General features: G+C 39.2%; 1 protein-coding gene across 3 annotated transcripts in view; it reads left to right on the forward strand.

The window, feature by feature from the left end:
* The window catches only part of col14a1a (collagen, type XIV, alpha 1a), a 386,358-nt gene that overhangs the window by 273,671 nt on the left and 89,061 nt on the right, over positions 1-23,626 (forward strand). For all 3 annotated transcript variants that reach the window (XM_061915882.1, XM_061915884.1, XM_061915881.1), the window contains exons 27-32: positions 11,149-11,292; positions 11,585-11,749; positions 11,828-11,866; positions 11,947-12,085; positions 18,793-18,935; positions 22,267-22,376. In XM_061915882.1, coding sequence (XP_061771866.1) covers positions 11,149-11,292; positions 11,585-11,749; positions 11,828-11,866; positions 11,947-12,085; positions 18,793-18,935; positions 22,267-22,376 — 740 coding nt within the window. The remainder of the gene's footprint in view (positions 1-11,148; positions 11,293-11,584; positions 11,750-11,827; positions 11,867-11,946; positions 12,086-18,792; positions 18,936-22,266; positions 22,377-23,626) is intronic.

Consider the following 23,626-nt stretch of genomic DNA (forward strand, 5'->3'; position numbering starts at 1 on the left):
TGCCTTTTGTGAAAGTAGCATTATAGGTTCTTAGAATAAAAACGCAATTAACAATACAAATAAAAACATTACAAATATAGATACAAATTTTGAAGGAATGCAGAGGGCCACTTTACTAAATTGAGTGCATTAAAGATGCTAAAATCCGTTTATCCATCCATCCATCGATTTCCTACCGCTTATTCCCTTTGGGGTCGGGGGGGGGGCGCTGGTGCCCATCTCAGCCACAATCCGGCGGAAGGCAGGGCACACCCTGGACAAGTCGCTACCTCATCACAGGGCCAACACAAATAGACAGACAATATTCGCACTCACATTCACACACTATGGCCAATTTTAGTATTGCCAAAATCAATTTAATGTAGGTTAAAACATATACAGTATGTTTTAGCCTTGTGTTATAGGTGACAAATTATTCATGAACAATAATGTTTTGAGTATTTTCAGGATATGGCGACGGCTAATGCAGAAAAAACCCACAGTCCTTTGCACTTTGCACACCACCTGCCGACAGACTCTGTTTTTAGGGAGGTACAAAGATACAAACAAGTGCAATAGTAATAGTTTTAACTGCCTGAATTATCTTTATCTGCAGCGTGGCGCATTGCTTTTGTCGTATCCACTTGTCTTTGTTTGTTTATGTATTTCACCTGGAAGGGCAAGTAGATGAAACAGGAGACTTCAAAAAAAGAAGAGGATCTTTGGGCTGGAGCTTCTGCTTTGCACTACTGCATACCATGGCTCTCGCTAACCTAAAGCCGAAATCTTTATGCTAGTTGAAATCGCAATTTCCTTCTTTTACTGTACCTTGAGCTCCCTTCTTACATGCAACACCTTAAAGTTTGACACAAAGTTGAAGCAACTCATGTTGTTACTCTCCTAATGCACACCTCCCTGATTTTCCCCTCAAACTGTCCTCTCATACTATGTTCAGGTCCCAAGCTGTGCCTAAATCCCTCAAATCTTCAACTGAAAAACAGCTTTCTGCCTTTGTAACCTCATTTTTTTCTCAGAGCAGTATCTGCAGAGGCTGATGCCTGCCAAGAAGAAACCTCACAGTTTAAATATGTTTTTCAATGCTGTAAGAAACAAGTTTTAAGTATATCAGAGGAAGGTACACAGTCCTATTTGTTCAACATTGATTGTTTGAAAACATAGATTTTTACACTTGGAAGCTTTCCACCTGCCATCCAGTAACCTGTAAATAACAACTCCTTTGCGCTGTCTCGAAATGCGAGTTAGAGATTCAATGTCTGTAATACCCCAGACCAGAGCTTATCAGCTGGTGGCCCGCGGGCCAAATTCAGCCCGGAAATGACACCAAACCGTCCTCAGATTTCAGTTCAAATCTCTGGAAGGACTAACATTTATGCAGCAAATTCTTGAAATCAATAGAGTGTTCCTGTTGTTCAGAGAAGCTTGGACAGTGTAAACACACATAACTGCGCTATTTTTTAGAGATGTCCGATATTATCGGACTGCCGATATTTTCGGCCGATAAATGCTTTAAAATGTGATATCGGAAATTATCGGTATCGTTTTTTTAAAAGCATAATTTAGAACTTTTTAAAACGTCGCTGTGTAAACGGACGTAGTGAGAGGTACAGAGCGCCAATAAACCTTAAAGGCACTGCCTTTTTGTGCCGGTCCAGTTAGGTCAGTGGTTCCCAAAGTGGGCGGTACCGCCCCCCTGGGGGCAGTGGAAAGATCTGGGGGGGCGGTGAGGAAGAAGGGGGGGGTAGGGGGGCGGCAGTCCGAAGTCGAAGTCAGAAGTTCGAACGTTTGTTTGACGATTTGTACACAACACGTGCAGCAGGACGAGTCAGTGGACGACGCATCAGGGTCCGGTTACCACACGCCAACATCATATTTAGTAGAACGGGGCTTCAGTGCAGTCGCCTTGCTTCTTTCCAAGCAAAGAAACCGACTGAAAATTACTGACAGCGGGGATCTACGACTTCTTCTTAGTGAGTTCCAGCCTGATGTTGAGAAGCTTATGTCCCTGCACCAAGCACATCCATCCCATTAATATTAAGTGTGAGACAATGAAGGTTACTGGTGGAATGTTTATTTACCATTCTATGTTGCTGAAACAGTTAAAACTGCTAAAAAATAAATTGGTTTACTAAATTGGATTTTATTTGTGAAATACACATTTGTGTTTAACCTTTCTCTTTTCAAATTGCAGCATACCAAATATCAAGAAAGAGGTGTTTGTTTCCATATGTGTCTGTGGGGGGGCGGGGGGGGGGGGGGGGGGGGCGCTAGGAATTCACTGGGGAGCCAAGGGGGCGCCAGCCTGCAAAAGTTTGGGAACCATTGAGTTAGGCAATATCTACGGCTTTTCACACACACAAGTGAATGCAAGGCATAGTTGATCAACAGCCATACAGGTCACACTGTGGTGCTTGTATGAACAACTTTGAGACTGTTACAAATATGCGCCACACTGTGAACCCACACCAAACAAGAATGACATACACATTTCTGGAGAACATCCGCATTGTAACACAACATAAACACAACAGAACAAATATCCAGAACCCCTTGCAGCACTTACTCTTCCGGGATGCTACAATATACACCCACCGCTACAACCCACCCCCACCTCAACCTCCTAATGCTTTCTCAGGAAGAGCATGTCCCAAATTCCAAGCTGATGTTTTGAGGCATGTTAAAAAAAATAATGCACTTTGTGACTTCAATATTAAATATGGCAGTGCCATTTTTGCATTTTTTTCCATAACTTGAGTTGATTTATTTTGGAAAACCTTGTTACATTGTTTAATGCATCCAGCGGAGCATCACAACTCAATCAGGCATAAAAATGTGTTAATTCCACGACTGTATATATCGGTATCGGTAATTAAGAGTTGGACAATATCGGATATCGGCAAAAAAACATTATTGGATATCCCTACTATTTTTGTAACTGACAAATGAAATACAGATGTTTTACCTCCTATCCCTAATCAGACTCTTTGTTGTGCGTCACGCTACTGCTGTGTCTTTCACAAAGTTGACACGGAAGCTGGGGTGTTTCGCAGTGCAGTTATAGGTCAGTAGTGGGAAGAGGAGAGGACTCAGAACACATCCCTGGGGGGAGCCAGTGCTCAGGGTGGCGGAAAAGGAGACTGTGTTGTTGATCCTGACGGTCTGTTGGTCAGGAAGTCTGGGACCCAGTCGCCCTACAGTAAAGCACTCAACCCTAGTGTCTCCAGCTTCTTCACCAGGATCTGTAGGATGATGGCGTTTAAGGTGGAGGTGAAGAGCAGACAGACATAGAAGTCTCTGTCTCCAGGTGGAGGAGGGCTCTGTGGACCACTGATGAGCTGGCTCCCTGAAATGCCCTGTATACATGCTGGTGAGGGTCCACAATGACATCGATGGGAGTCTTAATCTGGCCCATGAGCAGCTTCTCTAAGCATTTCATGGCTATTGGAGTGAGGGTTACTGGCCGATAGTCATTTAGACCTGTCTGTCCCTGTGGAGCTCTATGGTAAAAGAATGATGACCGCTGTCTTCAAGGAGGGCAGAACAGAAGGTAGTTAGAGCGAGTTGTTAAAAAAGTCAGTTAGCATCACCGTCAGATGCTGGACACAGTCCCTTAGTACCCGCCCTGGGAAGCTGTGTGGCCCTGTTGCTGAGGTTATGCTGAAGGGTGTGTAATCAGGCGATGGTTTGAGTCTGCCACTGGGGCGTTTTTTGTGGTCATCAAAGCAGACATTTGCACCCTGTATGTTAGTAATGCACTTGATGCCATAAGAGGAACTGCACTTTGATAGAATTTGATCCATCATTCGCTATCCTTTGGGGGGAGACAAGAACTCATGATTTTTTTTTTTTAATGCATTTTATCCATCCATCCATTTTCTACCGCTTTGCCCTTTCAGGGTAGCGGGGGGGTTGCTGGAGCCTATCTCAGCTGTGTTTCGGGCAGAAGGCATGGCACACCCTGGACAGGTCTCCACCTCATCGCCGGGCTAATGCATTCTAACTCGTGAATGAACACTAGCAAAAGTCCGCTAACAATAGAGCAAATGCGATTCGCTCTTTTTCGCCTATAAAGATTTCTAAAAACATCCAAAAGCCTTCATCATTGTTTTATATACACACTGTAAGTATGTGTAATGTAGTAACAGGTGCATTAATGATAAAATAATATTTATGTATTTTGCTCATTTTAAGCTTGCGGTGGGGTATTACATTCACAGACGCATCACAACGTTCGCACAACAATAACAACCCTACTACTCATGGCAGATTTCATGAAAAATAACAAAGACTACTTTAGGACAAATTATGATCCAGAACCTTACATTTTTTAGCCTGGATGTAAATTTTAGGAGCTGAGTGATAAACAGATTACACTTTAGTGAAACACTAAGCAGCATGTATCAATATTGCTAAATTCTAAACAAGATGTACAAACTACAAACATAATAAAACAATCACTTACTGTACATTGTTTGCTATAAATGTGACACAAAGATATTTGATGTTCATATCTTCCCATTCAGATGAAGAACCAATCATAATCCTCAAAAAAGGTTGAAAAATAAAAAGGTACCAAAAACTAGGGATGTCACAGTATGAACATTTCTTATCACAGTAAGGTTATTGTGACCTTGTGTTATCATCATTATTGTACTATTTTTAAATATGCTCAACGTTTTCAAAAAGTACTCATTCTGAAATTCTTTACCAAGTTTTTATAAAAAAAATTTAAAAACACATTCAAAATGATTTTCTTTGTAGAAAAAAAACTTTGTTGATAAGAAAACTGTGTGGAAATGTAATGTGTATATGAAAACAATACAAGCATTGTCAACAAATGAATAAGGCAGAAACAAAGTAATAACATAAATAAATACAAATAAATATGGAAATAGTGCAAGATGTCACCTTATGCACATCACAGCTAAACAAAACAAATGTAAAAATTGCGCAAGATGGCACCTGGTTGCCATAAGATTTAACTGCACTTTTTGTCGATATAGATAAAAATAGTGTTCATATATGAGATCTAATCTTAGGTCATACTTGCCACCCTTGAGACCTCCAAATTCGAGAGATTAGAAAAAATTCACTTATATATATATATATAAAGAAATACTTGAATTTCAGTGTTCAGTATGAGCAATATTTTGCACTGTTATACAATTTAATAAATCAGAAACTGATGACATTGTGCTGTATTTTACTTCTTTATCTCTTTTTTTCAACCAAAAATGCTTTGCTCTGATTAGGGGTACTTGAATTAAAAAAAATGTTCACAGGGAAAAAGGTTGAAAACCACTGTTCTAATGTTTCTAGTGTTTTGTCAGTGTTAGCGCTTATAATAACTATATCGCTAATACTTGGTTTATATTCAGGTCAGGAGATGTAAATTTTTATTTTTAGCATTTTTTGGATATTTTCTAGAGGGCTTTATGGTGCATGAGATGACTCCCATTAGCTACATTATTAACCACATCGTACTTGCCGTATTTTACGAATTACAAAGCACAAAACACAACAACGTATGTGTTCTTGTCCTACATTTGGATAATGAATAATGGGCAAAATTCCCAAAAAATGCAGTTCCTCTTCAACCACGTTTTATTGGTGTGCCCCAATTTCTTTCAGTTTGTTGAATACCCTCCCCCAATAGTTGTTGTTTTTTTTTTTTTGCTATAATCCTGCTGAGAGACTGGCAAACCAACAAAAAAACATAAGCTCCTTGGCAAAGGTAAAAATATCTTACTGCAAGAACAAAGGTTGGAGACGCGGCAAGGCTTTGCAGGCTAAGACAGGAAAAGATTATTTTCAAGTATTTTTTATCTCTCACACCCGCGCTGATGATGAGATAACTGGTGGTCTCATAAAAGAAGTCTAACAAACAGACAAGGTTTACTTCACAGAGAACAGTGTTTCTCCGTTTAATTGAACCATAATCTACTGGACATTTGTATCATTCTGTCTATTTAGTCTTATTTTTTACCCTCTTTTCGACTTCCTTCCCACATTCTTTATCTTAAATTTACTCTGCACATAACCATCGTTCCATGTCTGACCTCCTGGACCACCCGTCCCCTCTGCTCATCGCCATGTCTCACTTTCAACCTGGCTGGCTTCTGTAATTCCACTCTTGCCATGTGTGATCCCAGGACAGTGTAGAAACGGATGTACCACTGGCAGATATCTGACAACATGACTCTTTATAGGCCAAGTGCTCGATCGTTTGTCATTTCTGACAGCTGTGTGTTAAAAAAAAAAAAAAAGCTGTGGTTGTCGTCCAATAATTTGTTTTAGTTCGGTACAGAATAATGAACTGTTGACAGTCTTTATAAGGCATTAGAAAGCAGAAGCATGTGAGCCTATCTCTGTCACTCCCACACCATTTACATTTAAAATATGCTCTATTTATTCTCACACTTGTATAAGAACCATGAGATGAGACAGCCATATAGCTTTTAATTAGTCTAACAGCCCTTGCATGTAGTGGTAACCAGGCAAGTGTGTGTGATGTGAATACAGAGAAACACCTATCAAGGTTGACTGGAGGCGAGGATATGCAATATGAAAGTGTGGCTGATGTCTGCCATCCTCCAACATGTTCCAAAGGGAAAGGTTCGGCAGCTACATTTCTTTTCAGAACTGGATGTTTGCCCAGCAACATACCGCAGGTGCTTGTGAAGGCTTTTTGTGGAATTCAAAGCCCTTTCAATATTATACTGTAGACTATACATTTTCCAAATATGGCTGACATCCTGCCATACCACCTGGAAGTTATGCAATAGTTAGTTGGGTAATTAGAAACGTTTCATGAAATGTTCGAAATGGACGAGAATGTGGGCCTTAACGTTACCTTGCATTTAGGTTATGAACCTGAACTTCGAGTATGTGTATGCTAGCTGCCCTCCAACTAGGGCTGGGCAATATGGCCTTTTAATAATATCTCAATATTTTAGGCCATGTCACGATGCACGATATATATCGCGGTATTTTGCCTTAGCTTTGAATGAACACTTGATGCATATAATCACAGCAGTATGATGACTCTATGTGTCTACATTAAAATATTCTTGTTCATACTGCATTAATATATTCTCATTTTAAACTTTCATGCAGAGAGGGAATTCACAACTAAGTCAATTTAGCAAAAGTGTATTTATTAAACAGTTATTAAGCAGTGGCACAAACATTCATGTCATTTCCAAAACAGAAAGTGTAAGATTGTCAGAGACATTTTAAAACAAGCTATTAGTGCACTTTTGTGCATGATGTCACTAAGATAACATATCAAAACAACACTAAATTAAAGTGCACTTTTTGTACAGAACGCCACCACAATAGTTAAAAACAAATAAAGTGCACTTTTGTGCATGATGTCAGACAAGATATTTCAAAAAATGTCAAATAAAAATGAGCTGCATAATAGGAAATCAAACAATGTATTTCCTTCGTTCTGCGGTAGGTTCCTGCAGACGTTATCTCCTGTTGTTGATTTTTTTTTTCATACGGTGTTAATCTGGAAATTGTTGCTTTGGCATTTTGTGGGTGTGCCACCGACCGAGATGTTGACATGCAGTTTCAAGCACTCTTCATTCTCTAGCAGGTGACTTTCCTTTTTTTTTTTTTTTTTTTTTTTTCTTTGTCATGAAAAAGGGACGTTTCTGTCATGAAAAAGGGAGGTTTTTGTGGTTGGTGCACTAATTGTAAGTGTATATTGTGTTTTTTGTGTTGATTTAATTAAAAAAATATATATATACTTTTTTTTTTTTTTTTTAATGAAAATTCATAAAAAATTCTTCTGCGGCCCGGTGGTTGGGCACCACTGATCTAAAGTATATAACAGTACAATGCTTTAATAATAATAACCACCTATAATATTCTATAGATTGAGAAATTAGGATTTCTGTGTGGTACATTTTTTTATTTGATCATTATTGCAAAACATTTAAATTTCTTGTTGTGACTTCTTATATTTCAGACATTTCTGCCCCTTCATGTAGAAACATGAAAATGTGTCAAAACATGCAGCTCCTACTCTAAGAACTGTGTTATTATTTATTTTTATAACATGAACTCAACATTAAGTGGTATAAAAAAATAACATTGTATGCTTTTTTTTTTTTGTATCCAACGGCCATTTTATGCATCTGTAAAGCACTTTGAATTGTCTTTAGTACAAATTGTGTTCTATAAATAAACATGCAGATACATACCACCTATATATTTAAGTATTGTTTCGTTTTCAGCAAAAAAAAAAAAAAAAAAAACTATGGGGAACACTTTTTCTAGTTAAACCTTTATTAAACATTGGTTTTCTCATTAGAAATTTCCTTTCCGCTTCTCTTCAAATGTCCTCATAATTATTATCAAAGTCATTAATATTTTTTATTTGCTAATAATAACTATTATTATTGTTATTATTTTTAGCATTTTGATTATTCTTACAGCCATTTTTGACTAGTTTGATTGGAGAAATCACGTGTTTTATTACCTTACCATGATTTACCATATCCTGTAGGGTAGGACTTAGAATATATTTTGAGGTTTAAGCTGATTGATTTGTTTTTTAATTCCAGCCAAAAAAAAAAAAAACATCAAACTAACTGTAGCTATGCTTCCAGAAATAATACGGACACTCCAGTAAAAACACAAGAAGCATTAGTAAATAAAATGTTAACTGACAGGAGCACTTTTGAGGATAGATTTTCGCGATTCTTCGTGTCATTATAAAAAAGTCACATAGTGCGCCGTGAACTATAAATACTAATCAGGGTGGGCTGTGGGCAGTAAGTGAGAAATGACGGTGCTCAAACAATTGTGTTCATAATTAGCCAATCAATCAAAGTAATAAGAACAGATTAATAGTTTTTTACTATATATACTCGGTTCCAAAATTGTGGTAAGCCAATTGTCATAGGGGGTACGTAAAAAAGACAAAAAAACAGTGTGACTACATTTATTTCTTGACTGGCTACATATATACAGTAACCAACCTAGAACATGTCCATTCAAGAAGGGACAATTAAGGAAGGTGTGCGCACATGTTAAGATTGTTTTTACCCCAAAAATTGATTATATATAATTACCGTAATTTGGCGCCCGTCCTGCCAGGAGGCCCTTAGTGGTGGTGGATTTCCGTTCCACTGTTTACTTTTGTCGATGGCCGGAGTGATCGTCTTTGGCTTTGAGGCTGTGTCGTATGCATTTCGTCGTTACTTCACCATGGCAAAGATGAGTCAATAACTGACTGAATGATTGTGTGAGTGTTTGATTTAAAGGGCCCCTATCATGCAAAAATGATTGTCTTACTTATTGGTACCTGATGTTGTGCATCTGAGATCTGCATAAGTCCTGAAATAATTGAAATCAAACTGTGGAAGGGTTGCGGAGATATTTATAAAACAATGTTGCTTTCCTTTTCTACTTCAGCCAAACTGTTAGGAATGTACACAATTGGTGATGTCACAAATTGGGAACGACGTCAACGGAATATCCATGGATGGTGTAACTCTACACAAACTGCCATGCGCGCGTCCGACATTTTTATTTCACGTAGCAACATATGTAGTCCGCATGACAACACGCCCAAGATGGGTTGTAATACAGCCCAGTGGCCTTGTGGTTAGAGTGTCCGCCCTGAGACCAGAAGGTCGTGAGTTCAAACCCCGGCCGAGTCATACCAAAGACTACAAAAAATGGTACCCATAAATGGAACCCATTCCCTCCTTGCTTGGCAATCAGCATTAAGGGTTAAAATTGGGGGTTAAATGGGACTTTAACTTTAACTATAACCTATGACAGGATATTCAAATCTCTGGTCTCATCTGAAAAAGTAAGAAGTGCTTGGCAAAATGTTGTTTTGTGGCAATGTACCTTCAACTCGGAAGAAGTTGCTCTTCGTTTGTGCAAACAACTTTGAAGATTCCTACTTCACGAACCTGCAGCAATATAAATAAATAATATTTCCCAGAGGCTAATTTTAATGGCAGATTCAGTGCCCACTCTTTATGGCAATGGAGGAGACAATGAAACTAAGTATCAACAGTAGGTTAGAGATGTGTGAATGATACATCGCAAGTTTAGCCTTTTAATGCAAGACAGTAGCGTCACCGTCCTGCGGCAAAATAAACAATGATTTTCCTAAAAACAACATTTCTTTGGATTAGTGCCTACTGTGTTTGATAATGGATGAGCAAGTAATAGAATGTTATTACGTTTGCGATGTAGCTAGTACCATAGCTTACTGTATCTGTTTACAACTGGAAACAGCTGTGCAATGTAGTTATTTACATTACATAGCATAGAAAAGTATTTTATTGTCTATATATACATGGTTTACATCCAGGATTTAGCATTAGAAAGTTAAACTCGGTAGAAGTTTTTTTCTTTTTTTTTTTCTCTGTCGTCTGGTGACAACTTTGTTTATTTCCTTGCCGACAACAAACCGCGGTGAGCACGCTGGTGCCCTAGATCAGGGGTCGGCAACCCGTGGCTCCGGGGTTGAATATCAAACAATTTCAATAATTGTGATTAAGAAAATGCCATATTCTGATCAATCATTGTCATAATTTAAAGGTTCTGTCTTGTAGAAGGTTCTTGGAAACGTTCAAAGGTGTACTGATTCATTTCATGATTGGTAAGGTTTGCTGAGATTCCACTTTTGAAAGTTCATCGACTATCAACCTTTGTGACATTATTTTGTCTGGGGCATCCTTATCTGTAAACATCACAAGCTGATTTAAATACAATTGTGCTAATTTGAAATGAGAACTCTGCCCTCAACTCGACTGGCTGCAGACTTTGTTGGTCGCATATTTTCCATGCAAATATTACCGGCAGGCTCCAAAGTGTATTTCAATAATGCCCGAGTGCAGGAATTAAATTGACTTGTCGTTCTAATTTGTAAATGATTTAAATTGCTTAGAGGGTCCCAAAAAATCACTTCCATGATGGAAGAGAAGTGTTTTCATTTAATTATTGGTTGAACAATATTACAATATACAATTGTATTAAGATAGTTGTGGTTGGTTTATGTGCTGATTTTTTGTTGGTTAACTGATATTGTTAATAGTTAAGTAAGCATAGTTTATTCGACATGTGATACTGTATATTATTATGAATTCAAATGTATTTATTTTGTCCTTTTGTCAGGTCGAGCCATCAAACATGTAAAGGAGTCCATTTTCACCTCAGATGCTGGAGCCAGGAGGGGGGTACCCAAAGTCTTAGTTGTTCTTACTGATGGACGTTCACAAGATGACGTGAATAAAGTGTCCAAGGAAATGCAGACGGAGGGTTTGTATTTTGTTGATGTAATCAGAAATTACTAGTGTTTTAAAAATGTACTGCTGTGTATCAATTGTTGATACTGGAGGCTTGTGGATGTTGTTTCCATCCCCTTAACATCCTTATCCACATTACGCCTTCATATGGATGATTCCTGGCTGCCTGTGTGTTTGTAATGACATTTAATTTATGTGTGGCTTCAAAAAAGCACTTTTTATCCACTATCAGAGTCCTCAACCTGCTGAGGAAAAACACCTATCACTGTAATTTACTTAACTATGCCATATAATTCTATTCCCAGGATACATCATCTTTGCAATCGGCTTTGCGGATGCAGATTACGGAGAACTAGTCAACATCGCCAGTAAGCCTAGCGATAGGCATGTCTTCTTTGTGGACGACTTGGATGCTGTCAAGAAAATCGAGGAGCAGCTCATTACTTTTGTCTGCGAGGCCGCCACTGCCAGTAAGTAACCCTACCTTATGTTGAAAACATAACAGAGGTTGAGGGTCTTACTAAATCATTCCTTTCTGCTGCTTTAAGCGTGTCCATCTATGATGATGAGTGGAAACACCATGGCTGGTAAGAGGGGACATGTACACTCTACATAAAATGTTATATATTACATTAATGAAGATTTGATGAGGATCTGTCTCCTGCAGGTTTTCGAATGATGGAGAAGTTTGGCTTGGTGGAGAAGGAGTACAGCACTTTAGCTGGGGTTTCTCTCGAGCCAGGCTCATTCAACAGCTACCCCTGTTACAGGTTACACCGCGATGCCATGGTGTCACAACCCACCAAGTGAGTCAACACAAAAGATCCGCTTGGTTTCACTCTCTTGAAGTTTTAAGCAGGACAATCTTTCTGTTTTGAACTCCAGTATTTATTCATGTCAGCGATTGGGATTGCGCCAAATCGGCAATATTCTATATATCAATGATATAAATCTGTCTGACGATAGACCTTTTTATACAAAAGTACAATCGTTATATCGTGATAATTAGGGGTGTAACGGTACACAAAAATTTCTGTTCGGTACGTACCTCGGTTTAGAGGTCACGGTTCGGTTCATTTTCGGTACAGTAAGAAAACAACAAAATATACATTTTTTGGTTATTTATTTACCAAATTTGTAAACAATGGCTTCATCCTTTTAACATTGGGAACACTATAATAATTCTGCCCACGTTAATCAACATTAAACTGCCTCAAGTTGTTGCAGGGGCGTCGCCAGACATATTTCACTGGGGCACGTGCCCCACTGTTGATCTGCAGTGCCCAATAAAAAAAAACGCTTCAGAGTTTTAAGTCTACATAACATAGACAACAGCGCACATACTACTTAGTATGGTAATTGATTGCTACTGTATTCACTCCACGAAACAGTGAGCACATGACTAATTAATATGGTAATTTATTCACTTGTGGATCGAGACTTCGGTTGAGAGAGAGAGAGAGAGGGGGGGGGAGGGGGGATTCGAATCACTTCGTGAGGTAGGTAACGTTAGCCAACAACAATTTGTTAATTACAATATTTTTATTTTTATTTGACTCAAACTGTAACTCCTAGATGGATTTAAGAAAGTTATTCACCCGCAGCAGGGAAGAAGCAGCGAGGAATGAGAGATGTAAGCGAAGTCCTAGCTAGCTAGGCAACATCATTGTCTTAAGTTGATGCTAAGTTAGCTAACGTTATTCCTTGTATCAAGACAAACATATTAATTTGCTGTACGAGCTGTCGGGGGAATTTCCAATGAACATGAAACATCATGTTGGTTATTGTCTGCTGGTTCTGCATCAATGATGATTTGGAGTAAACATGTGTGAGTTGAGTGCTTCTCAAATGGTTTATCTTCCATCCATCCATCCATCATCTTCCGCTTATCCGAGGTCGGGTCGCGGGGGCAACAGCCTAAGCAGGGAAACCCAGACTTCCCTCTCCCCAGCCACTTCGTCTAGCTCTTCCCGGGGGATCCCGAGGCGTTCCCAGGCCAGCCGGGAGACATAGTCTTCCCAACGTGTCCTGGGTCTTCCCCGTGGCCTCCTACCAGTTGGACGTGCCCTAAACACCTCCCTAGGGAGGCGTTCGGGTGGCATCCTGACCAAATGCCCGAACCACCTCTTCTGGTTTATCTTCAGGAAGAAACATTTTTTTCCATATCATCAAGTCGTGAGCCAAATTTTTAAAACATTAAGGTTTATTTCACAGAAAAAATAGCACAGTAGACTTGTCTTGTTAATCGGTGTGACTTTGACTAAAATAATCTTGTTTTGTCACCAGAAAAATGGCTACAGCTAAAGCATCTGGTTTTGTTTCCAGAAAAAATAGTAACATTTCTGTATTTGTTTTCAGATAGATGGCTGAAAATATCGGGTTTAGATTTTTAAAAAATATATTTCCATGTCTGTCCTGAGTCCTCCTCCAACTTGTTAGTTGGTTTGCCTTTTGCTAAAATACTCACTAATAGTCACTAGAAAAATGGCTAAAAATATCTGTTTTTGTTGCCACAATTTGATTTTTTTCTCCCTAAACTTTTTTTTTTTCATGCACACGTGACTGCGACTCACTGAAAATGACACACAATCCACTTTTATGTCACAACCCACCAGTTGGGAACCACTGTACGAGCTGTCGGGTGAATTTCCAATGAACATGAAACATAATGTTGGTTATTGTCTGCTGGTTCTGCATCAATGATGATTTGGAGTAAGCAGTAACTGTATAACAGTTACTGTAATATTTCCATGTCTGTCCAGAGTGATTGACCACTTTGCAAAAATGAAAACGAGACGTTAGTTTACTTCTCAGAAAATGATTCCCTGAACAGACACACAACAGTTGTTCATTTATTCTACTACTGTGGCTTTATTGTTTTGTGTATATTTTATAGTTTTGTGTATCTGAAATAGGATTAGCCACATTGCCATAAATGGAAATTAAATAATATAAAAGAACCCAGAGATGTAGGGGTGCTTTATTTTTGGTTTTACTTTTGTAGATGTTAAATTTGCAGACGATTACTGCAATATGTATTTCAAAAAGATTCATTGCTCTTCCTTTTTGCTTTTACCAGTAGCAGTTTAGAAGTCTGGAGTAAAAAAGTGCACAAGTAGGTCAAATGCATTAGTTAATTTCAGGTGGTCAATCAAAGATCCATACAACATAATCTGATATGATTTCATAGTTTAAAGCACTATTTATGTATTTTTTATGATAAATAAGTGCTAAAAATGTTTTTTCCTGCGTGCTTTGCACGCTCACATGAATTATTTGTGCCCCAGGTGTGCCCCAGTACAGTATTAGGTCTAGTGACGCCCCTGAGTTGTTGCTTAGATTAAATAAAATGACAAAACTTTTCTTCTACATTTAAAAAGTGCAACATGAAACAGTTTAAAGTCAACTCATCATGCTTAATTTATTACAACATTTGGGAAGCCTGTAGTTGATTTTTATTATGTAAATGTTATAATTTTGTCAACATGTGATAGCAGGGACCCTGCCATTCAAAACTAGGCTGCTACATTACTAATGATTACAGACAGACAGGGCTTTGCTGCCCCTAACACACACGCACGCACGCACACACGCACGCACGGACACACGCGGCACACAGCAAAATGAGCTAACGTTACGCTAAAAGCTAATTAGCCTTCACCTCAAGCCAGGACTGCGAGCGAGCTGAGCTGCAGTTTAAGTTTCGAGAAGGTCAACGGGCTCATAGTGATGTTAGTAGTACTTGACAGGGAGGTGTTTTTTTATCATTTGGGGAGAGTACGCAGCCTTATGCTCACCTGCTAAACACTATTCTGCTCGACGCTGGAACATTGACTACATGCGCTCTGAATACGCATTGCTGATCGGCTGTTATTGCTTTGTATGTAACCAATCAGATGGTTGTGTGGGTGGGACAATGCCGGGTGCTGAGACAGAGGCAGAAGAAGCAAAGCAGCTTGTTCGGACTTTAGCTTAGAAACTCGTTCTGTTCTCCCCCGTACTGAACCAAAACTCCTGAACCGAAACCCCCGTACCGGAACAGTTCAACACAAATACAGGTGATAATGCATGTTGATGACATCCCAGCTTTGTCCTGCAAACTTGACCACGACAAGCAAACAAACGCGTCCTCCACGCCAATGTCTCTCTATTGTGTAAAGCCACTTCAAGTCAGCAATACTTGCCTTAATGGCGGCAAATAAATAGTTTCTTTCAAATATCATCTCAGGAGAAACAGAAATAGCTAAACATGCTACACTACACAACGTAGGGGGATATGCTAACCACAAGCTAGAGCTCTTGATGTAAACAAATGTGGACGGATCGATAAAAATTTCGACAGTAACGAGACCACCTATAGTATCAGTACTGTATATGGTCGACGCTACAGTGGTCAAATCGATATTTTTCATTATAAAAAAATATATTGTTGTTATTGTTCTAAAATCCAGAAATAAGTCCCTGCACACGGGATTTAACGGAAAAAAACAAAGGATTTAAATCAGAGCCAATCGTAGGAAATAATGTAAACATTTAATTGACATTGTTACACTGCCATTCTGTGTTTTTGTCTGTTTTTGTGTTTTGTTTGAAGTATCAGTATAAGTGTTGGTATGACCGATACCACCCCTGTAACTATTGGGTATTGCATACCCAAATTTGTAATATCGCCTAAAACTAATGTAAAATATCCAAGCAACCAAAGAACAAGTGCTTATTACATTTTAACAAAAGTTTAGATATAACCATGTCAAACAAAAAAGAAACCAGCTATTACTGGTTTATTTGCAATAAAAATAATACAGTGGTCAATAACGCAATATGTTACTGTATACATCAGCAGCCAAATGATGAGCTTTTATAACCCATTTTAAAATGTTTTTTTCATTATTTATATTCTAAATAATATATTGTGATAATATCAATATAATACGCAGTCAAAGTGGAGGCACGTAAATAATACTGTCCTAAAAACAGAGCATCTTGAAGAGATGGTCAGAAAGCGGCTTGAAGATGGTTTGTAAAACAAAATCTATGCAAAAGTTTGACCAAAAAAACTCTATTACATGTTATGTAGACTACAAGGAAATGTAGCAAATGTAGAAAAAAAATCATAAAATGAGCACTTTAAGTAATTGCTTGTTTGAAACCTGAGGACTACCTGCAGTACTAAAGAAGGCTACTGAATGGAAAAAACAGGTCCTGGTGCACGTTGCCCTGTGTTGCCAGTGAATAATGACTTGCTGTAGGCCCCATCAGACCCAAGTCCACTTGAAGTGGTCTCATTTTGTTTTAGCTCCGTTGGTTTTATCCGACACCTCATTTGAAGGCGCCAGCGCCCCCCGCGACCCCGAAAGGGAATAAGCGGTAAAAAATGGATGGATGGATGGACCACTTTTCCTTCTGGCTTCCCTAAGAGCTGATGGAATCTCAGTAAGTACAGTGAATGGAAATCAATATTAATGTGAATCTAGAACTCTGACTTCATAAAGCACAGGCCAGACCACTGCTCTAAAAAACAAAACTTGTATTTGATTAATAAGCTAAAAATGTTCTGACTAGTTCCTGAGAATGGACGAAATTGTACGTTTGTAAAAAGACCCAGCATACAGAAGCAGATACATGAATACATTCATCACTTTATTCTTGTCATGTTCTGTGGTCATATTTTGTTTGGTTATGTTCAGTTGGTTTTTGGACTCTATTAGCTCCTGTTTTTTCATGCACTCTTGTTTGTTTTGGTTGCCATGGTGTCATCATTTTCACCTGCTGCTGGTGTTCGGACACTCGCACCCATTCTGTAAGAATTTCGCCAGGATTCCGGAAGGTGGGAGGCGTTAGGTGCCATGGAAGATCGAGACTTAATGTGGGGGCCAAACGGCAAGCTAATCCCGATCAGCTCCGTGTGGTCCGGGGACGGCGCCGCGTCACTCGACATGATTTAAGTACTCTATCAAAAGAACAAACAAAAGGCGCGCACAAGGTGGAGACACAAACTTAGCGTAGGAACAAAAACGGAAACACATAGCCTGGACTGTGGACATAAACAAAACCCTTACTGTGGCGTGAAAAAGTCCAAAACAACAGAGCAATGGCATGAGAACTATGGCATGGACCGCATAATTATTGGAGTATCAGGAATAATGTCGCCAGGCTGACTACCTGGCAACTACAGGCTTAAATAGTTGTGTCATGATTGACAACAGGTGCGAGTGTCCCAACACCAGCAGCAGGTAAAAATCATGCCACCATGGCAACCAAAACAAAAAAAGAGTGCATGAAAAAACAGGAGCTAATAGAGTCCAAAACCAACTGAACATAACCAAACAAAACTTGACCACAGAACATGACAATTCTTAGTTTTAGCATAAGAAGATACAGTCATTCATTGTATATAATAAATGCATACACATGCAATGTACATTATATATGGACAATAGTATAAATCCTGTGGCTCTTTATATAAATTGTGGGCTTCACGGTGGCAGAGGGGTTAGTGCGTCTGCCTCACAATACTAAGGTCCTGCAGTCCTGGGTTCAATCCCAGGCTCGGATCTTTCTGTGGGGAGTTTGCATGTTCTCCCCATGAATGCGTGGGTTCCCTCCAGGTACTCCGGCTTCCTCCCACTTCCAAAGACATGCACCTGGGGATAGGTTGATTGGCAACACTAAATTGGCCCTAGTGTGTGAATGTGAGTGTGAATGCTGTCTGTCTATCTGTGTTGGCCCTGCGATCAGGTGGCGACTTGTCCAGGGTGTACCCCGCCTTCCGCCCGATTGTAGCTGAGATAGGCGCCAGCGCCCCCGCGACCCCAAAAAGGGAATAAGCGGTAGGAAAGGGATGGATGGATGGATGGATTCCTTTTGTTATTGCTTGTATGTCGCTAATGACAGTAATTAATTGGTATTCAATTCAGGCAGCATCTGGCCCTGAAAAGATTGGTAGATGCAGTATTTGAATATGCTGGAAAAGAAGCAGAGAAAAAAAACCTCTGTGACGTTTGTAGATGCAGGTTCGAAGGGTATCGACAAATCATCATTGTAAAGAAATATATATATACTTTGAAATACATGCAACATTTTTAGCAGGAATATTCAGCTGCAGTCCAAATATTTCCAAACTGCTCTGTTAACCGGCTTTAATTTTTGGTCTCTTTAATTTTGGACATTGAGGGGTTTTATTAGAAGTGACAGTGATAAGAGCACTGACAAGTGACAGCTGAAATTATTTGAACCTGATGTGCTCAGAGGCAGCCCTCCCCCAAAAAGCTAGATGCTGAAAAGATCAAAAGAAGGCAGCACTCAAAGACAGTTTGAGGCAGTTGAACACTCTCCAAAAGAAAAGAGACTTGGAAAACACACCTAGTGGGTACATGCCTGTAGGACGCAGTTAACTTGTTTTGTGTGTGTGTGTGTGCGTGTGCGTGTGCGTGTGCGTGTGCGTGTGCGTGTGCGTGTGCGTGTGCGTGTGCGTGTGTGTGCGCGCGCGCGCCCATTCTCACATGTGTACCAGATACCTCCATCCTGAAGGCTTACCCTCTGACTACACCATCTCGATGATGATCCGCTTGCTTCCCGAAACTCCACAAGAGCCCTTTGCACTGTGGGAAATCCTCAATAAGGACAAAGAGCCATTGGTGGGACTCATCTTGGACAGTGGGTTTATTTCAATTGATGTTGCTTCTACACCGTGTCATTTTCTCATCTTATACATGTGTGTTGTATTCTGCAGCCTCACCGCCTCTGGATAAACCCAGCATGATTCAGCAGTCCGAATATTATTATTATTATTATTATTATAATCATGTTAGCAATCAAGATAGCTAGCGATTAGCCCTCGAGTTGTCAGCTTCCAATTAGCGCTCTAGTTGGTTGCCACCTATCGATTAGTGATCTAGTTGTCTGCTAATGATTGTTTCGTTAGTTTCTAGCTAGCTATTAGCGTGCAAGTTGACAGCCAGCGTTTTGCGCTGCAGTTGGCAGCTAATAATTAGCGCTCCAAGTTGCCAGCTAACGATTAGCATTCTAGTTACCAGCTAGCGATGAATGCCCTAGTTTTCGGCTTGATTGGCACACTATTTGTCAGCTAGCGATTAGCGCATTAGTTTACAACTAACAATTAGTACCCTAGCGGTCTTATAGCGATTGGGTCGTTAGTTACCAGCTAGATATTAATGTCCCAGTTTTTGGCTGGATTGGCATGCTACTTGTCAACTAGCAATTACTGCACTTTTATAGCTAGCGATTAGCGGTCTATTTGCCAGCTAGCGATGGATGCTCTAGTTGTCAACTGGATTGGCACGCTACTTGTCAGCTAGCGTTTAGCACACTAGTTGACAGCTAGCGTAGTGCTCTAGTTGCCAGCTAATGATTAGCGCTATAGTTGCCAGCTAACGATTAATGCCCTGGATGTCAGCTGGATTGCCATGCTAGTTGTCAGATAGCGACTAGCTCATTAGTTGTCAGCTAGCGATTAATGCGCCAGTTGCCATCTAGCGATTGGCTCGTTAGTTGCCAACTAGCTACTAGCGTGCTAGTTGACAGCTAGCAATTAGTGCTGCAGTTGGCGTCTAATAATTAGCATTCTAAGTTGCCAGCTAACGATTAGCGCTCTAGTTACCAGCTAGATACAATTGCTCCAGTTTTCGGCTGGATTGGCACACTACTTGTCAACTAGCGATTAGTGCACTTTTTTTTACAGCTCGCGATTAGTGCTCTTGTTGCCAGCCAGCAATTAATGCCCTAGTTGTCAACTGGATTGGCACGCCACATGTCAGCTAGCGATTAACACACTAGTTGACAGCTGGCGTAGTGCTCTAGTTGCCAGCTAATGATTAGTGCTATAGTTGCCAGATAACGATTAATGCCCTAGATGACAGCTAGATTTGTACTTTAGTTGTCAGATAGTGATTAGTGCACTAGCTTACAACTAGCAATTAGTGCTCTAGCTGTCTGTTAGTGATTGGCTCGCTAGTTGCCAGCTAGCAATTAGCGCTGCAGTTGGCGGCTAATATTTAACACTGTAATTTGTCAGTTAACGATTAGCGCTCTAGTTACCAGCTAGATAATAATGCCCCAGTTTTCGGCTGTATTGGCACGCTACTTGTCAACTAGCAATTAGTGCACTTTTTTTTTACAGCTAGCGATTAGTGCTCTGGTTGCCAGCTAACAATTAGCGCTGTAGTTGCCAGCCAGCAATTAATACCCTAGTTGTCAGCTGGATTGGCACGTCACTTGTCAGCTAGCAAATAGCACACTAATTGACAACTAGCGTAGTGCTCTAGTTGCCAGCTAAAGATTAGTACTATAGTTGCCAGCTAAAAATTAGTACTATAGTTGCCAGCTAACGATTAATGCCCTCGATGTCAGTTCGATAGGCACGCTAGTTGTCAGATAGTGACTAGCACAGTAGTTGTCAGTTAGCGATTAATGCGCCAGCTGCCACCTAGGGATTAGTGTGTTAGTTTTCAGCTAGTGATTAGCACACTAGTTGCCAGTTAGTGTGCCAGTTACTGTTATTATTTGAATATTGTTAATATTGTATAATAACAAAGTACCTTTACCTCATTTGAAGGACCAATACTTAGAACATAGGGGTTAGAACCAATAGCTTTTGAGCTACCGGTAGCTCGGCCGTTGATTTTTCAGTAGCTTACCAAAGGTTCAAAGAAAATAAAACATTAGCTTGAACTCTCACTATTTTTAAAACTGTCCAAATCAGACATTATGTTTCATGACAAATGTTCACAAAATAGCAGAGTTAATTCTGCTTCCTAATTTATGTACAATTCAAATGCAGACAGTTGCATGAATAAAACACAAAAAAAGTTATAATATTGATTGTTCTTCAAACTGACCTAGGAATAAATGTATACTAAAATACAAGATGCAGATAAAACCATTGTGTTGTTGTTTTTAATACATTTGACTTATGATACCAATGTTTAGTTAATGTTCTGGCAAAACAAGCTTTTTCCCTTTGTTTTGGTTAAAATAAGCTGTGAGATGAAAAATGATGGAGACCCCTGATTTAGAACAGTGAAATCAATTCAACCTGGAAAATACAAAAAATCATTAAGCGCTTAAATTGATATGTCATTCATGTCCATAATGAGTGTATGTAATGTAATCTGAACACAACTATATATACAGTCAGTCAAATTTCAAGGTTCTTTGAATATACAACATGTTTTACTCTAAAGTAAAAAGAGCATCAATCGTAAAGCGCTTTTCTGCCTTTAGGCGGTCTGAGAGCACAATGATTAATGTAATACTTTGTCATGGAAGTAAATTTAAAAACTCCTTCATTCCTGGTGTGACTAAATGTTGTTCTTATGTTGAATAGAGAAAATTGGTCCAGTTTAACTTAAACTGGAACCACCTCTGCTTACAATAGTGTGTGCCATTTAACCTACCTAGGACCTGGCGTCCACGGATGTGGACATCACATTTTTGGTTGTGTAACCCACAATACAACATTTTTCTCGACAATATCCTGGTTTCCACTTATGAGGACCTTTTACTGCCAATTAGCGCTGGAGAAAGAGTTTGCCACATCACATGTGAGATTCAAAATGGCTGAAAACACATCCAAAAGTTCTGATGGCAACTTTCAACTGTTTTTGTTTTTATACTCATTGGGTTCCAAATAGCCAAAATAATCTTAAAACATATGCCATACAAAAGTTCGGGTCTTAGGTGAATAATGAATAAAAAAACAGATATACCAACATTTTAACTAAGAACTAAAATTTGTATTAATTTTCTTTCCTTCCCTTTATTTTTTGTCAAATGATTTACTTGTCTGTTTGCAACAGTTAAAGAGAAGATATATGAACGTGTAAAAAGAGTAGAATGTGGACAGATGTTAGACATGATGTGCTAAGGTTTGGTCAAAGGAATGTTTTGGCTTGCAAATATTTAGTATATTGTTGACCCCTAAGGGTATTTATCAGCGTGTGTTCCTCTCAACTACCAACCTTTACAGACTCTAGGAAGACTCTGACGTACTTCTGCTATGACTACAAAGGAGACTTTCAGACTGTCACCTTTGAAGGAACTCAAATAAGAAAACTCTTCCATGGCAGCTTCCACAAGGTGAGTCTTTCTACTGTGCAACTGTTATTAGTAAAAGTTATGTTTGCAACCTTCGAGATTACTTTGAACATCTGGATGTTGCTTTGCATTAGTTAAGAATAGAGTGTTTGTTTTCGTAATAGGTAATGGTATATTATAAAGACGCAAACTCCTAAGGTACTGTAAAAAAGTGTATAACACATTATAAATATATGTATGTGTGTGTGTGTGTGTGTATATATATATATATATATATATATATATATATATATATATATATATTTATACATACATATACAGTATATATATATACACATACATACATGTATGTATGTACAAACCCCGTTTCCATATGAATTGGGAAATTGTGTTAGATGTAAATATAAGCGGAATATAATGATTTGCAAATACTTTTCAACCCATATTCAATTGAATGCACTACAAAGACAAGATATTTGATGTTCAAACTCAAAACTTTTTTATTTTTTTTTTTGCAAATAATAATTAACTCAGAATTTCATGGCTGCAACATGTACCAAAGTAGTTGGGAAAGGGCATGTTCACCACTGTGTTACATCACCTTTTCTTTTAACAATACTCAAGAAATGTTTGGGAACTGAGGAAACTAATTGTTGAAGCTTTGAAAGTGGAATTCTTTCCTATTCTTGTATTATGTAGAGCTTCAGTCGTTCAACAGTCCAAGGTCTCCGCTGTCGTATTTTACGCTTCATAATGCGCCATACATTTTTGATGGGAGACAGGTCTGGACTGCAGGCGGGCCAAGAAAGTACCCGAACTCTTTTTTTACGAAGCCACGCTGTTGTAACACGTGCTGAATGTGGCTTATTTCAGCATTGTCTTGCTGAAATAAACAGGGGCGTCCATGAAAAAGACGTTGCTTAAATGGCAGCATATGTTGTTCCAAAACCTGTATGTACCTTTCAACATTAATGGTGCTTCCCAGATGTGTAAGTTACCCATGCCTTTGGCCCTAATGCACCACCATACCATCACAGATGCTGGCTTTTGAACTTTGCGTCGATAACAGTCTGGATGGTTCGCTATCCCGGTGTCCGGATAACACAATGTCAAATATTTCTAAAAACAATTGGAAATGTGAACTCGTAAGACCATAGAACACTTTTCCACTTTGCATCAGTCCATCTTAGATGATCTCGGGCCCAGAGAAGCCGGCGGCGTATCTGGATGTTGTTGATAAATTGCTTTCGCTTTGCATAGTAGAGCTTTAACTTGCACTTACAGATGTAGCG

The sequence above is a fragment of the Nerophis ophidion genome, linkage group LG11 (genome assembly GCF_033978795.1).
Source record: "Nerophis ophidion isolate RoL-2023_Sa linkage group LG11, RoL_Noph_v1.0, whole genome shotgun sequence".
Taxonomy (NCBI): domain Eukaryota; kingdom Metazoa; phylum Chordata; class Actinopteri; order Syngnathiformes; family Syngnathidae; genus Nerophis; species Nerophis ophidion.